General features: G+C 42.1%; 1 protein-coding gene across 1 annotated transcript in view; it reads left to right on the top strand.

Moving 5' to 3' along the window:
• Nucleotides 1-16,221, top strand: part of LOC117510373 (arrestin domain-containing protein 3-like) — a 57,814-nt gene extending 41,593 nt beyond the window's left edge. Inside the window, exons 4-6 of the mRNA XM_034170060.1 lie at nucleotides 1,915-2,011; nucleotides 8,674-8,930; nucleotides 14,923-16,221. Coding sequence (XP_034025951.1) covers nucleotides 1,915-2,011; nucleotides 8,674-8,930; nucleotides 14,923-15,579 — 1,011 coding nt within the window. The 3' untranslated portion in view covers nucleotides 15,580-16,221. The remainder of the gene's footprint in view (nucleotides 1-1,914; nucleotides 2,012-8,673; nucleotides 8,931-14,922) is intronic.
• The last annotated feature ends 1,610 nt before the right edge of the window (nucleotides 16,222-17,831 follow it).

Genomic DNA, 17,831 nt, shown 5'->3' on the forward strand with positions numbered 1-17,831 from the left:
ATACATTAATTCATCCATTCATTCATGTTCTACCGCTTAGTCCATTTAAGCTTTGCGGGGGGCTGGAGCCTATCCCAGCAGCCATAGAGCGTGAGGCGGGGTACACCCAGGACAGGACCCCAGTCTGTCGCAAGGCCACAAACAGACAAACAAACACAGACACACACACACACCTACGGACAATTCCCAGTCCACCTAACCCGCATGTCTTTGGATGTGGGAGGAAACCGGAGCACCCGGAGGAAACCCACGCAAACACGGGGAGAACATGCAAACTCCACACAGAAAGGCCACGGGAAAACAGAATACAATGATTTTCAAATCCTCTTCAACCTATATTCAATAGAATACACCACAAAGACAAGATATTTAATGTTCAAACTGATAAACGTTATTGTTTTTGTGCAAATATTTGCTCATTTTGAAATGGATGCCTGCAACACATTTCAAAAAAGCTGGCACAGTGGTATGTTTACCACTGTGTTACATCACCTTTCCTTCTAACAACACTCAATAAGCATTTGGGAACTGAGGACACTAATTGTTGAAGCTTTGTAGGTGGAATTCTTTCCCATTCTTGCTTGATGTACAACTTCAGTTGTTCAACAGTTCGGGGTCTCCATTGTCGTATTTTGTGCTTCATAATGTAGCACACATTTTCAGTTGGCGACAAGTACCCGCACTCTTTTACTAAGAAGCCACACTGTTGTAGCACATCCAGAATATGGCTTGGCATTGTCTTGCTGAAATAAGCAGGGACGTCCTTGAAAAAGACGTTGTTTGGATGGCAGCATGTGTTGCTCCAAAACCTGGATGCATCTTTCAGCATTGATCATGCCATCACAGATTTGTAAGTTGCCCATGCCATGGGCACTAACACACCCCCATACCATCACAGATGCTGGCTTTTGAACTTTGCGCTGGTAACAGTCTGGATGGTCTTTTTCCTCTTTTGTCCAGAGGACATGACGTCCATGATTTCCAAAAACAATTTGAAACATGGAATCATCAGACCACAGCACACTTTTCCACTTTGCATCTATCCATTTCAAATGGGCTCGTGCCCAGAGAAGGCGGCAGCATTTCTGGATGTTGTTGATGTATGGCTTTCGCTTTGCATGGTAGAGTTTTAACTTGCACTTGTAGATGTAGCAAAGAACTGTGTTAACTGACAATGGTTTTGATTATATTATGGACTGTAGATGATAGAATCCCTAAATTCCTTGCAATTGAACATTGAGAAACATTGTTCTTAAACTGTTTTACTATTTTTTTCACGCATTTGTTCACAAAGTGGTGATCCTCGCCCCATCTTTGCTTGTAAACGACTGATACTTTTGGGGATGCTCCTTTTATACCCAATTATGACACTCACCTGTTTCCAGTTAGCTGTTCTTTGAGCATTCATCAACTTTCCCAGTCTTTTGTTGCCCCGTCCCAACTTTTTTGAAACGTGTTGCAGGCATCCATTTCAAAATGAGCAAATATTTGCACAAAAACAAAGTTTATCAGTTTGAACATTAAATATCTTGTCTTTGTGGTGGATTCAATTGAATATAGGTTGAAGAGGATTTTCAGATCATTGTATTCAGGTTTGATTTACATTTTACACAGTGTCCCAACTTCATTGGAATTGGGGATGTAGTTGTGAATGAAGTTAATAATCAGACAGACAGTCATTGCAGCGCTAGTGTGTAGGACATAAATATAAAAGTCTGTATATGATACAGTGATAGTTGTGTTGTTGGGATCATTGTGAGAAATGTAGCATTAAAAAATTATAAAAACCTTAGTTATTGAAATAATTGCAGTGATTAATATATTTTAATAACTGTAAAACTTCACTCATGTGTTTTGTATTTCTTATTAAATGAATGTTGTTGAAAGGAATTGTGAAGTTTTCTTCCATTTTAGTCACGTCAGGTTGGATCAAAGGAAAAAGAACTGGGGATCTTCTCAAGTGGACGTGTGACCATGGACGCTATTGTTGACAAGATGTTGTATGCTCCAGGTAAAAACATCTGTCCTCACACATGACAAGTTCAAGTCATATAGGGAGATCTGACAAAATTACAATATTAGAAAGATGTTTTATAGCCAATGTATGTACAGGTTTTCAGCAATCAATCCAGTAGTTTTCCTTTTTGCTCAACTCAAACATGATGTACTGACAATGCATCTGAAATATTAGCCCATACGTTTTTGCAGCATGGACTTCTCCGAGAAAAAAAAACAACAACAAAAAAACATGCTGGCATTTATATGAGAACTTGATCATGCCTGAGGCAGATGAATTAGATGGATTGAAAATTTTATAACGTGTTCTCAACTGGAACCGAATCTCCATACCCATTCCTAGTAAAGTTGAGCATCAAGAAAACCATGTTTTTACATCACAGTCAATGTTGCTTTCAAAAGGCATTGATTGAACAAGTGTGTTCAGTGGATTGCATTTATATGCCGCTTTTCCATCTGCATCAGATGCTCAAACAACTACGCCTCACATTCACCCATTCACACAGACACACTCACACACCGATGTCAGGGTGCTGCCATGCAAGACGCTCGCTACACACCAGGAGCAATTAGGGGATTATGGACCTTGCCCAAGGGCCCTTAGTGATTTTCCGGTCAGGCTGGTATTTGAACAGAGGATCCTCTGGTCTCGAGCCCAACGCTTAATCACTAGACTATCACCTCTCTGTTAAGATTAGTTGTTGGCTCTTTTTAGATAACAAGCAATGTACGTGCATGCTAGTGCTCATATAGAGCATGCGCTGACTGTAGCCTTTAAGTTCGTAACATGCACATTCCTGAGCCGTCCAGTAGGTGCCAGTGTTAAGCAGTTTGTTTTTTATTTCTTTACACGTTACTCGTATTATTGTTACTCGTACACGTATTGTTACTCCGGAACAATATGTGAAAAATAGATGTTTCAGACATTTTGGATCAGGGTTTCGAGGTTGCCATGAGTAATTGAATTATTGACAAACGGTTTTGGTATCATCACCAATCACACATACTACCCATCAAAAAAAGTCTGATTTTATTTTCCTATTCCTGTATTACCTCCACCAACGAAGTTGGAGACGATTATGTTTGCGCCCCTGTTTGTTTGTTTGTGAACAGCCTGGAGCCCACAATTTTTCATATATTATTATGACATTTCTACTGAAGATTCATATCCTGATAGGCAAGAAGTGATTCAGTTTTCAAAGTCATAGGTCAAAGGTCAAAGTCATGAAAAATCTTGGAAAAAATTCTGATCTTTAACATTGACGGATATTCAAAAATTCATAACTCTGTCAAAAAAGATAAAATTTCTTTCATATTTGAGAGCTTTATGTAGGATGGGATCATTTATTCACTTACAAAGTTTGATCAGGATTTGATCCAGGTTACAGATTTTGTGGCTGATTAACTGATTCCATCTGCTCATAGTGATGCTATCTATGAAATCACCTGGTGGAGTGGGTGGTTGCAAAGAAAACCTGCTCCCTCTTTTCCCTTCCTGGAATCAGTTTGAGACCTCTGCTCTCGACAGTGTTTAGCCTGTACTTGCATTTGGTGCATGATGTTTTTCAGTCCTATTCAGTAGCCTAATATTTGAGGTGCATTTATACTGCGTGCACATGGCATTTAACCTGACATGAGAAGATTGCTCTTTCCTTCTCCTACGTCGTAATTGCATATTCAACTGTTAAATTTTTTAAATTTCCTGGGGAGAAACCCACAATTAAATAAGACTTTACATTTCTGGCCTTAAAAAAAGTGCTCTCCTCACAGTAATGCAAGGCCCCTCCGCAAATCTGTGTCTGGCGCCGAGACTGCTTTCACCATAGTTTCTTGGTTAAGTTGTTAGCTCGCATAAAGGTGGACGTCACTCCATAAGGTGGCAGAAATGCCTATGGGATATTACATCGGCTACACAAAGTTACTTTTTGGAGTGATCTGATGCATCAGCCTTCACAAAGATTTGAATCAGTTTGTCCTCATTACCTGATTTGAAGTTTAAGATGATGGCATTTTTTGATTTTTTTTTTTTTTTTACTACGAGCTGACTGGGATGGATTAACCCATTCACCCACCCATCTGCACTTTTGCTGTAAGCCCTAAGCTGTTACCAGGGTAGTGAATATCTGTGAAGTATGTGTTACAGATGTAATACTAAAAACTACAGTAAAACATGCCTAAACTGTCATTGTATATACCGTATACTCGTACTCACCGAACAAAAGCAAAAGTCCCAATGTTTTTGTATTGTTTTCCATCTAATAAACACTGTATATACTGCAGAGTTCTCACCAGGATTTTTTCACAGCATAGTGGAGAATGTAGTGAGTGCTGCAGGAGCGAGTACTGTAGAAAAAATTTGGAAATTTATAACCCTCTGAAACACTATTTCCTGCATTTTGGGGGCCAAATTTTGTAAAGTAAAGCCCAAGATGTATATCTTTGTTACAGCCTTACTTTAAAGCAAAAAGAATTGAGGCATCACATCAAAACACTGAGCATCAGAACTGCTAATTCATACACAGCAGTTTTCGGAAGAAAATCCTTACAAATGTGTTTTTACTTCAAGATTAATTTCTGACTCTGTACATTTTGAAGTTTAAAAAAAAAAAACGGATCTAAGGGTCCCTTCACACATAACATGATTAAGGCAGAATAGCGGACGAAGGAGGAATTGCATGCCACTCATGAAAAATCAGAGCTGCCTCAAATGCCTCATGCAGCTGTCATCACAACCATTCATGCACACCAGCAGCTGAAAGACAGTGAGTGCTTGCGAGTGCCCATTCAACCCTCCTTTCGGCAGGTGTCAGCCAAATTCCAGGTTCCACACACAAACATCCATCACCACTTGCTGGACACTAAGAAAACGCGGGGCTGTTTGCGCTCCCAGCACGAGAATAGAGTGCAGATGCTTCAGTGAGTGCACATCATTCAAGCTGTTTGGGAAAATTGTCTAAGTGCCCCAAGAGTGTGATGTTGCCAAGCAACACACATGGGTGTGACTGTGCCAAACTCCCCCCCCACACATACACACACACACTTCTGGCATGCATGTGTATTGCCCCCCGCAGCACGTGGCGTGCCTGTATATCACCCCCCCAGCAACACGTGGTGTGCAGGTGGGGGGGCACACTTGCATAACATGCTGATATTTATGTACAGGCAAGATCACATGGGGATCAGCCACATCTGAGCACACACAGCATGGCAAGGGGCCTCTCAGCTGATCACCGGCCAGCCACTCATTGACAGCTGCAAATGACAGCTCAGTGCACGTGACGTCCATCCATCCATCCATTTTCTTCCGCTTTATCCGGAGTCGGGTCGCGGGGGCAGCAGCTCAAGCAAAGCCGCCCAGACCTCCCGATCTACACACACCTCCACCAGCTCCTCCGGGGGAACCCCAAGGCATTCCCAAGCCAGCCGAGAGATATAGTCCCTCCAGCGTGTCCTGGGTCTTCCCCGGGGCCTCCTCCCAGTGGGACATGCCCGGAACACCTCTCCAGCAAGGCGTCCAGGGGGCATCCGGAAAAGATGCCCGAGCCACCTCAACTGACGTGTCAAATTAAAAACATAGAGAACACAGCCAGGACAAGTATATAAATAAATACTACAATAACTACATACACAATTACATAACAAATAACTAAAATAAATAATCACAGAACACAGAAACAAAGAGTGACACTTTGTTCTGTGGGCTGAGCAAACAGGTGGGCGTGTCCGCAAATAACAGCTTTTGTGGCCACTGGACTCGCATGTCACAGCTAGAGAACACGTACCGTGTTATGAAGGACATGAGGTTACGAATGTCCACCATGAGGCCCGCGCGTGTGCTTGCTGTCCTCACGTGGAAATACATAAAAACATATATCAGCTTTGCAACGGGCTGGAGCGAGCGCACAGTGTACATCAGCAGGCTGTGCCAGATGAAAAGGACTGTCAGAACATGTGCACACTCAGTTGGCGATCTGAATGTCACATCACCCACGTGAGCTATGGTCCACATGATGCGGTATCTGTCCTTCGGCGTGTCACTTACTGGACATTGACATGCTGGCCAGCAGATGTGGACATAATGAGAGCCCACTGCTTCATACATGTCATTTCATGGCTTGACGTCTGTGACCATGGGTCATATACAGAGGAACAGAAGGATCATACTTATCTTGACAGCTCCATAAGGGAGATTAAATATTAGAAATTGCTGTGTTTTTTATGGTGTATGGTTTTTATTTTTTTTCTCCACAGCAGCGATGTGATGTGGTGCCACACGTTCCAGCTGCTCGCACTGTGTTTGTGCACCTGCACAAGCGTGGACAAAACCGTTGCCGCTGTATCATGCACGCCTGTCCGACCGTGTGTCTGTGAAATGTTTTGCGGTTTCCCATTTCAATTTTGGTTCACGGATTTTCGCCTGTTCCTGCATCGTTTGCCAAACTTCATTTTCTTACTCCAAACTTTGTTTTATGTGTGAAGGGGTCATTACTTTAGAAAACTTGTAATTAAATTGTTTTATTAAGTAAAAACAATTAAATTAAATTAAAACCATAACATATTTGTTGTTGTTCCAGATGAGATGATTTCTTGATTAACATGATAATGAAGCTTGGACATTTATTTTTAGACAAATGGCATGAAAAGTAATGTGTACATTTTTAAGACTGGTAGTCTCCTTCATTCATATCTGCATTTCAACCAGGAAAAAAGTGTGTTTGACTTTTTAATTTTTCTTTTGTTCGGGAACACAGAATGCTTCACCAACACGGGCCGCAAAAAAAAAAAAAAAAAACGGTGACTGCGAGACTTGTTAAAACATGTGGCAGAAATACAGCTGCTGAATCACCGGAGAAGAGGGATAAAATACATCTGCGACCAGTAATTATTAGTAAAAACTTGCAATCATGAATACTTTGTGTTTCTGACTGGGACGTTAAACGTGCAAAAAAAAGAAAAGCTGCCCTGGTTGAATCACCGCGTAGGGGTACTGTGGGAGGTGTTGCGGGAGTATAGAGTGAGGGGGTCCCTTCTCAGGACCATCTAATCTCTGTAACTCACAAAGCAAGAGCTGTGTTCAGGTGCTGGGCAAGAAGTCGTACTCATTACTGGTGGGGGTTGGCCTCTGCGAGGGCAGCGCCTTGTCACCAATCCTGTTTGTGATATTCATGGACAGGATATCGCAGCACAGTCAGGGGGGAGGAGAGTTTCCAATTTGGTGGGCTCAGGGTTTCATCGCTGCTTTTTGCAGATGTGGTCCTGTTGGCTTCATCAGCCTGTGACCTCCAACACTCACTGGATCGGTTTGCAGCCGAATGTGAAGCGGCTGTGATGAGGATCAGCACCTCTAAATCTGAGGCCATGGTTCTCAGCAGGAAACTGGTGGATTGCCTACTCTGGATAGGGAATGCAGTCTTGCCCCAAGTAAAGGAGTGAAGGGACAATGGAGCATGAGATTGGCCGGAGAACCAGCGCAGCAGGTGCGGTATTGCATTCGCTCTAACCTACTGTTGTGAAGAAAAGGGAGCTGAGCCAAAAGGCAATGCTCTCGATCTTCTGGTCAGTCTTCGTTTCTACTCTCACCTATGGTCATGAGGGTTGGGTCATGACCAAAAGAACTAGATCACGGATACAAGCGGCTGAAATAAGCTTCCTTAGGAGGGTGGCTGGTGTCTCCCTTAGAGACAAGGTGAAACGCTTGGTCATCCGTGGGGAGCTCAGAGTAGAGCCGCTGCTCCTTCACCTTGAAAGGAGCCAGCTGAGGTGGTCCAGGCATCTGGTAAGGATGCCCCCCGGTCGCCTCCCTAGGGAGGTGTTCCAGGCACGTCCATCTGGGAGGAGACCCCAGGGAAGACTCAGGACTAGGTGGAGAGATTATAGCTCTACACTGGCCTGGGAACACCTCGGGATCCCCCATTCAGAGATGGTCAATGTGGCCTGGGAAAGGGAAGTCTGGGGTCCCCTGCTAGAACTGTTGCCCTCACGACCTGATCCTGGATAAGCAGGAGAAGATGAGAGATGAGAGATTATATAAAGAAGTAGAGCTCGTTGAGGGACAAATTGATCCAAAAAAAGCCACTGTACCTACAAAAAATTGCTTTAAGACACCAACCAACACGACGGAGAACTTTAAAAGGGTCATGTGCATGTCAGCATCATTGCATGGCCACAGAGTTACAGAGTTGTAGAAGCATAAATCAGGCTTGAGGATTTTAAGGTACCACTCCCCAGCGGACTCAGAGAAAAGAGTGACTCGACTAAATGTAATCCTTTTAATGCACATAATACCTGCCGCTTATTTAAGGCAGGCATTAGTGTTTTCAGGAAAAGTTTTGTCCTGGCCATTAAATGAGGCAAGCCCTGGTTCAAAGTAAGGTATTTAATCAAGGAAATACGTAAGCCTAATTGGTGCTGGGGATTCCCTGTACATCGTTCGGCACCTCCTGACTGTAACCAGTCCATTACGTACATATAAAGGATTTTTTCCATTTTATACATATAGCGGATTTCGATTTTAACAGACAAAATTTGCTGGTCCACTTAAGTCCATTATATGCAAGTTTTACTGCACTTATTTACAATATTTATATGCATTTGTTGTGGTGCTTATTATACCATTTTGTCAGTACAACTACTCTGTTATTTTCTGATTTTTCACAGGGGAATCAGTGACTGTTTTTTTAAGAATAAACAATTCCTCATCCAAAGACATGACACCGAAATTTAGTATACTCAAGAATGTGGAGTACCGTGCCAGAGGCTCAAGAAAATGTGAAAGCCAAGTTATCTGCAAAGTGGCTGGTGTAAGTATCAGCCCTGACACCAACAAAGATGTCAAGTGTGCCTTAAAGATCCCTGCTGATCAAACTCCGAGCATCCAGTATTGTGACATCATCTCAGTGGAGTACTATTTAAAGGTAGGAAACCAGTGTAAGTGTAATTCTGACTCATAGCTACTGTTCATTAATTTTGTCAAAGCTGGGTTTTAGACTGTCTAAAACCAGTTTTTGCCAGTTTAGTGCATCGAGAGCTGGTAAAGACCTATAAAGTCCTGGAATAACGTTACATTTAAACAGTTGTGGGCACAGCTAACCAAAAAGTTAGCTTCGATAACCATTAATCAGCGAACTGAAAAGTTAACTTTTATAGAGCTAAACCGATAAACCCATAAAAAATTTAGCGGAAGTTAGAGCTAAAAGCTACATTTAGTATTGACTCCAGTACACTGGCAGCTACTGACACAACAGTGAGCCAGCGCTTGTATCTCAGATCAACCTTCTCTCAGCAAAAGAGACCTGGTGACCATAGAGAAAGGAAGGGGAGCAAAAAAAAAGGATCATTTATTTTTACAACCATACAGACTTGCAGATGTATCACAGGAGTCATGCACAGCAAGACAGTTTTGACTTATGGTTAACATTTTAAACCAAATAATTCCAGACAAGTTACTGAAATTAACGTCACCTCTGTCATTTTACAAAGTGAAAATATCAGCTATATATTTTATTTTTAAAGTAATGCGCTAATTTTGAAGGTTTTGGATGGCAGTGTTCTGGATGCCATGAACACTGCCATCCAGTAGATGGCAGTGTTCATGGCAGTGTGAATTGCCATGAACCAATGGCCACACATTCGCTAAAAATGGCCTTTTTTACAAATGAAACAAAATTACATATTTACAAATCCAGATTTATTTGTTAAAACCAACACACACGTTACAGTAACTTGTGTGTGTGTGTGTGTGTGTGTGTGTGTGTGTGTGTGTGTGTGTGTGTGTGTGTGTGTGTGTGTGTGTGTGTGTGTGTGTGTGTGTGTGTGTGTGTGTTTTTACATATACCGACCAACCACTGATGACACAAAACTAATTTTTCCATAATGCTTTTCGGCATGTGTGTCTGTAAAATGCTAAAACCTTCAAAATTAGTGCATTACTTTAAAAGTAAAGCATATAGCTGATATTTTCACTTTGCAAAACGGCAGAGGTGACGTTAATTTCAGTAACTTGTCTGGAATTAGTTTGTTTAAAATTTTAACCATAAGTCAAAGCTGTCTTGCTGTGCATCACCCCTGTGATACATCTGCAAGTCTGTATGGCTGTAAAAATAAATTGTCTTTTTTTCTCCCCCTCTTCCTTTCTCTCTGGTAGCCAGCACTCCTCTGCTGGCAGAGGATTGAGCTCTACCTCTCATAGCTGTCTGTCTGCTACAAAACATGTAACAGGCAGGCACTAAAATGTATGATTTCAGGCTTTACAAATGTGTTTAACTGTTAAGCTTTATTCACTATGTCCGCAAAAATATGTTCGCAGTCTAAAAGTTATCGGAACTACGAGGTCTATTAGAAAAGTATCCGACCTTATTATTTTTTCAAAAATCATATGGATTTGAATCACGTGTGATTACATCAGACATGCTTGAACCCTCGTGGGCATGCGAGAGTTTTTTCACGCCTGTCGGTTACGTCATTCGCCTGTGGGCAGTCTCTGAGTGAGGAGTCGTCCACCCGCTCGTCGATTTTTTTCATTGTTTAGGAATGGCTCAGAGACTGTTGCTTTGTTTGATAAAAATTTTTTTCAAAACTGTAAGGCACAACTGAGTGGACACCATTCAATAAATTCAGCTGGTTTTCGGTAAAAATTTTAACGGCTGATGAGAGATTTTGGTCTGGTAGTGTCACTTTAAGGACGGTCCACGGCGCCTGACGGCGATCTGCGCTTCGAGGCGGCAGCGTCTCGCCGTTTCAAGTTGAAAACTTCCACATTTCAGGCTCTGTTGACGCAGTAAGTCGTCAGAGAACAGAGAACTTTCAGAAGAAGTCGGCATGAGGAGTTTATTCGGACATTCCATTGTTAACGGTCATTTTGTAATGAAAGAACGTGCGGGCAGAGTCGCATGCCGGGCTGGACCCGACCGCGGGGGGTCGCGGCAGGAAAAACACCTCCGTTGGAAATCTTAACGGGCAAGTTGGAACATGCCCAAGCTGTTAAACAATTTCTCAGTTACTCACTTGTTGAAAGCCATTAAAAGCCGCCTGAATTCTACAAATGGTTTTCAACACGGAGGTGTTTTTCCTGTCGCGGCGCACACAGATTTGCCGAGTCGTCACGGAAACGACTCGGCGAATTTGCGCGTACGTCTTTCATTAAAAAAATGTCCTTAAACAGTGGAATGTCCGCATAAATTCCTCATGCCGGCCTCTTCTGAATCTTCTCTGTTCTCTCACGATGTCCTGGGTGAATTAAGCCTTAAATTAGGATGTTTTAAGCTCGAAACAGGCCGACGACAGCGCCTGGAAGCGCTGCAGGACGTCCCGCTCCGTGGGAAGTCCTTACACCGACAGAAACACCCCATAATCTCTCATCAGCCGTTAAACTTTTCACAGAAAACCAGCTTAATTTCTCGAATAGTGTCCACTCGGATATTCCTCACAGGTCCAGAAAAAATTTTGATAAAGCAACGCGCGCCGTCTCGAGCAGCGTGTGAAACAAAGGAATTCAGCCGAGAGGGCGGGACCACATCTCACTCAAGGCCTGCCCACAGGGAAATGACGTCACCGACATGCGTGAAAAAACTCACGCATGCGCACGAGGGTTCAAGCATGATTGGTGTAATCGCATGTCATTCAAATCCATATAGTTAAAAAAAAAATAAAAGGGTCGGTTTATTATCTAAGAGACCTCGTAAATTTAGCGGACGTTAATTGGTCCACTGATGGTTTTCAAAGTTAGCTGAAAAGCTAATCAGCTAATAAAAAAGTTAGCTTCATTAATTAGCGGTTTGTGAATTAACGGAACTGTGCCCACCACTGCATTTAAATGTCATACACTCGCTGGGTACTCCATATTTGATCTACTACCATGTGCACCTGTTTTTTGATAATTGTACAGTGTTTACAAGTGGTTTATAATGTGGCAAAAATATTAGATCGGTGGAAAGGTGTGGAGAATTTTGGTTATGATGAGGAGGCAAATTTGCACAATATGCCAATGGATTAAGAATTGTTTTGGAATATTTTTATCAAAGCTTTTTTAATAGAAATAATACAGTCACATCATAATTATGAACATTCTAATTTGTTTTACTGTCAGTGTGATTTTTAAGAAATCACCAGTTAAAATCATTTTCCTAATGCTGCGTTTACACATAACGACAAGTCACGAATGTCACGAAGTATACATTCTTGGCCGCTGATCACGAATGTGATTATTCGGGGCAGAGGCGTCAGGTGTCCTCAGGAACTGCTGCAACCTGTTACCACACATTTCGATTAATGACACGTGTTGCTGGAGAATTATCAGGAACCATTACGCACGGTCAAGAATAGTGTTCCGCGTTGTTGCGCGCTATTGCGCGTAACAGCGCATCGTTAAGTTCTGTCACGTTGTGAACGAGGTGAATTGTCTCCACACACACACCCATATTCATCCAACCGCATTCAGATCGCTCCAGTTTTTCAGAAGAACTTTGTGACTGCATGCGTAGTTGGGCTCTGTGCCATGGAGTGGTGCAGAGAGGAGGAGGAGGACAGAGCCAGATGTGTGGCTTCATGCGGCTCTCATCTCGCGCATTTTCCCAAACATCAGGCACATGCAGCAGGTGGAACACCTGCAGGAGCGCGCTGAAGAGCACTGAAATTAGTCTTTTAGCCGACTTGGTGTCAGCAGTCAAACTGAATGGGGTGCAGCAGGGTTTAATTGTGCGGCGCTTCTTCCTCCGCCGGACTGGAGGAGGTGCAGAGATGTCTGGCTGCACGTGAGTCTCCTCTCGCTCCTCTGGTTGGTCAGACTCGTTCTCCCGCTCATTGGTTACAACAGCAGGTGGAACACCTGCAGGAGCATCCTGAGGAGCTTCAGCAGGAACTGTGGAACGACACTTGGAGCCGAGTTTAATTGTGCGCACGTGACAGAAAACTGATTAGTCATGCGCGCAGTGAAATGTGACGCCCCATTACAAGTCGTGTCAAAACCTGACAGTTTCCGTGTCACTTCGTAATAACGCGTGACAGTTTGGGCTCCAAGAACCATCACAGGAACCACTACCATGACATTGAAATGACAATGAAAAATGACATTCGTAACGCGTCTTGGTTATGTGTAAACGCACCTTAAGTGATGATCTTAGCAGTATATAGGCAAGGTGTATGACAGCAGATGTGTCTACTCTGCATAAAGGCCCCGTTACACAGGATGGCATCATTTGTGAGGCCATTGTGCATTCTAAAACTGCCAAGATGCAAAATGGATGTAAAAAAAACCTTTGTGTATAAGTGCTTCGTCATCCCTTGTGCATCGTCATTGCCTGCGGTGGAGTTGGCACACTACAGACGACATCACATTTCCATAGATTTTCCCTGTTTATAAATGTATATGCTGAATTGGAGCAGTATTGGCCGTGGTCTAAAAGCATGATGTCATATTTCCTCACTGCTCATGCTTGAGGATAGCAATCAACTCTGAGAGAGCGTGATTGTGGACAAAACTAGCTAAGGTTAAATGATTAATTTTCCTCTTCAGTTTGGATCTATCTTCTGTACGTGTGTGCGTTTCTCCATCATTCAAGCAGGCAGCATCAGCTGAATCAGACAAGATGAATCCAAACTGGATGTGCATGTACAGAAATGTGGAAAAAAGATGCATTGAATATTTAGTTCATTTTGTCTACCATGGTGACACCTTGTTGGATAGTTAATGTTACAAGTTGTCTTCATAACAGTAATCAGGGTGTTTATTACTGTAGCAGCTACAAATCCAACCCGTTTTACGTGATGTGTGGTTTCAGTGACAACCGAGCTGCATTGTCCGCTTGTGCTGAATTGACACCGGAGCTTTCCGAAGCTCAGAATGAACCATCAGACAGCAGCAGGAAAAGTATAAGACAAAGCTCTGTGTCTGATCTCTGCTCAAAGTTTTGAACATGCACAAAACTTTGACATACTTGACAGACATCAGCTGACAAGGAACTCATTTTGCGCTTTATAACAATGCTTTAGAAAATGAATGTTCGTCATAAAAATCACAGCACATAGCCCTGATCATTCAGCATCCATTGGGCTGTCATGGCGTGGTCCGTGTTTTGTTTGTGTGTCACCTGTGCAGTATTTGAGTGTCCTCCAGCCTTGGAGACTTTTCTGTGTTTGTCAGGTGCATCTCCATACTTCACGGTGACCATGGAGACCAAGGCATGTACTGCACAACTACAGAGCGTGCCTTGTAAGGTCCTAGCGTGTGCTGTGCATTTCTATGGCATCCTGTGGCATTCTCCATTATTTCCTGCTCACACAAGGGATGCGGAATGGACTCTGTCCCTGTGTAATGGGGTCTAAGTGAAACTGACTTTTGTTGTCAAATTAGCCCATACATACCAATATCAAATAGTCACTCCTCTGTTGAAGTAGGTGTGTGAGTCAAATCAAAGATCAGTTTTGTTTTTACACCTCTTAAAATGGCCTCCCTGAAGACGATCAAAGAGAAGTGAGTCTTTATCACCACTATTGAAGTTGGTGTGAAAAACGTATAGACGAGTTTTTTTGTTGTTGACAAGTTAAGAAACCTTTTCCACAATAATATTTTGTCACATTATGTTGTTGCTGTTGTTAGAGTTCCTGTATATCCCATACATGTCGGTCTGGCTGTGTTGTTGTACACGACTATGCTTGTCACAAACGTTTATTATTTTACATTTAGGCAGATTTCAAATGTATTTTCTTGTTTCACCCATATTTTTTTTGTTTTTGTTGGCAAAAACTGTCTAAAATCTGTTGCTACCAGGATGGCTGTTACCAGGTTTTAATCAGAATGCATCTAAAACTTCCCAACCCTGAATTTTGTAAATATTAAAAATTTTTGTAAACTAGCTGTTGTAGTTTTCCACATAGAATGACATGTGATCATGGAATTCTTTGTTTTTGTAGGTGTATTTGGACATCAGCTTTTCCTTTGATCCAGAGCTGAAATTTCCGTTGATCATTTCGCGTGCTGGTTGGTTCGCTCCACATCAGCATGGCAACACTGTGGGTCCCTACCAGGGTGGAGGTATGGTGGGTCCAAGCAATAATGACTTCCCTCTCCCTGCTGCGGGATTTTATGATTCAGGGGCTTATGGATACTCAGGAAACCAAGCGTATTCAACACAACCACCTACATACCAAAGTGCCCCAGCATTTCCTCCTGGTCCAGCTGGCATGTACCCGCCTCAGCCTGCACAAATGGGAGGATTTTACAGTACTCCGGTGCCACAGCAACCCTCTCCATTTTCGTCTCCATCATCATCAACAATGTTCCACCCGCCACCTCCTGCTGGTGCATTTTACCCATCTCCAACTGCTCCTCCAACATTAAACCCATTCCCAGATGCTTCCACAGCCAACCTTCTGCCTTCTGCTCCAGCATCTGATCGCTCCCCATCTGCACATCCAGTGTTTAACCTGTCACCAGGTGCTCCAACATATAGCCTGTCTCCTTCCGCACCAGTGATGAACACAGACTTTTTGTCCCAATCGGAGGAACCCCCTCCATCCTATTCCTCTCTTTACCCACCATCTACCACTGAAACATCTGACAGGAAGTAAGAGGATCAATGTTACTTGACAAATCACATGCAGCATACTTACCAACCAAACCAACATCCAAACCAACAGTTAGAGGAAGGGCTTGGTGATAATATCATATCTTCATAAATATTAGTGAGAAAATTGATAGAATGTGCAGTGGTTTCACTGAAATGCATTCAATGGCACTGCCAGAAAATTACATCTCAAACACAGTTTCACCTTCTCCCTGGCTCATAAACAGCATCATTTTCCCTTGATAATGTAATATCAAGGGAATATCGATTTTCTGTTTTACGGACAATAAAGTTTTATCTTATCTTATATACTACGAGTGACACACACACAAACTGACCAAAACTGGGGTTTTTTTTCCCCAAAATGAGACATCCTGCATTTTTTATGAATTACATCCTGACGTGCAGCAGCCAGCTGAAGAGCTCAGATCAGAGTGAGTTACATTTGTGCCATTAATATCTGAAAGGAAATTCTTTTGACAAAAACTACAGATTGTCTTTATTTCTTTTGATGTCCAGAGATCAGAATCCGTCATGTACATCAAGGATTCAGTGGCCATATACAGATTTTATTGATTTTTATTTAAGTCAAGAGATTAAGAATTCAGTGACCAATTTCATATTTATTTACTTTCAGAATCAATAAAATGTTGTTGACATATAAAACCTGTAAAACCTACTTTTAGTACACAGAAAATTCACAAGAGGTATTGATAAGGGAATCGATAAAGAATCGGATTGATAAGCGGAATCGATAATGGCATCGATAGATAAATCTTATCAGTACCCATCCCTAATCATATCGCACCAAATTGCATTGTATCGCATTGTGTGGAATTGAATCGCCATCAAATACATACCAAATCGTATTGAATCAGGAACAGGGGTGAATCATATCATCAGTATTGTCATGTATCACTATATATATCGTATCGCTGGTAGTGTATCGAGGAGTGTATTGAATCATTGTCAGTGATAAGATTCTCTTGCCTAGAGGCCATGGTTGCACTGGACTCCCCTGAAATCTGATTGGACACAGATGATTGACATGTCATGGCACTACACGTTTGGCTGAAAGGAGCTGCATTTTGAAATCAGTGACACATACTGACTGCTAGGCCCTTCCTGCACAGTAGTGAGCGCTGTGTACCACAAAAAGTTCTAATCCACCTTAGTAGAAGAAAAACGTTTGACTCACGGACGCCTAATGTCACCAAAGTTTTATCGTGACTAAACGACCGTATTTTATGCCAGAAATGAGGTCTAGGTTGTTAAAAGCGGCATTTTTCCTTTAATTCAGGTTGCCTTCTATATTCGTGTTTCTCCAGTGATTCCAGCAGGCAGCTGTTGATTCATGAGATATAACATGAAGACACTCAGGCTGAAAGAAATATATATATTAATGTTCAACTTACAATAAATCGTAAAACGTAAATGGCCATTTTGTTTTTGATGGTCTTTTTGTCTGAGATTTTGTTTGTTTCTTCACAGATTGTAATTGCATTTCATTTTAATGGAAGAGGTTATTTTTGTATTTAAGTTTTGTATTTTCAGAATGATAGTCAAAAATATCATTAAAGTGCAGTTTTCACTCGTTCATGTCCGCGACATATACATATTAATAATAATAATAGTTTGGAAATAAAAACAACCAACCATCTATCCTCCTGTCCCAACCACGCAACCACATTGGGATTTAGGCAAATAGAGTCCTGGCAGTTTGGCTTTCCACATTTAAAGCTGGAAATTTTTGACTTTATAAAGACCAAGTATTTAATGGGTTTTTGTGTTTGATTTGTTTGAGTAGGGATATGAAATTTGGTCATACTCCATGAAGTTTATGTGGGCTTCTTGCATGCACAAGACTAAGCCCCCTGGTGACCAAAATGAGAATTGAAATGCAACCGACATCAAACATGTCTGAGATTTTAGGGATGTGACTGTGTATCAAGTTTCACCAAAAGTAATGTTTTTGGCAAATTGCCCAGCCCTAATGAGAGCCTGTCAACAACACTCAGTTAAAATTGGCTCATGTTAAATTGATTCATACATTAAGGTTTCTCTGTAGACATGAGTATTTGACATAGAGTACCTTACAGATTTTAAAAACTGTCAACATAACATAACTCTGAGTCCCTGATAAATCAAAGAATCACCCTAACCCCTCCCTGCAGGAATATATTTTAAACACTAGCCCACCGTGGGCAGCAAGATGGTTTCGTGGTTAGCACTGATGCCTCACAGCAAGAAGGTTGT

Source organism: Thalassophryne amazonica, chromosome 5 (genome assembly GCF_902500255.1).
Source record: "Thalassophryne amazonica chromosome 5, fThaAma1.1, whole genome shotgun sequence".
NCBI lineage: Eukaryota > Metazoa > Chordata > Actinopteri > Batrachoidiformes > Batrachoididae > Thalassophryne > Thalassophryne amazonica.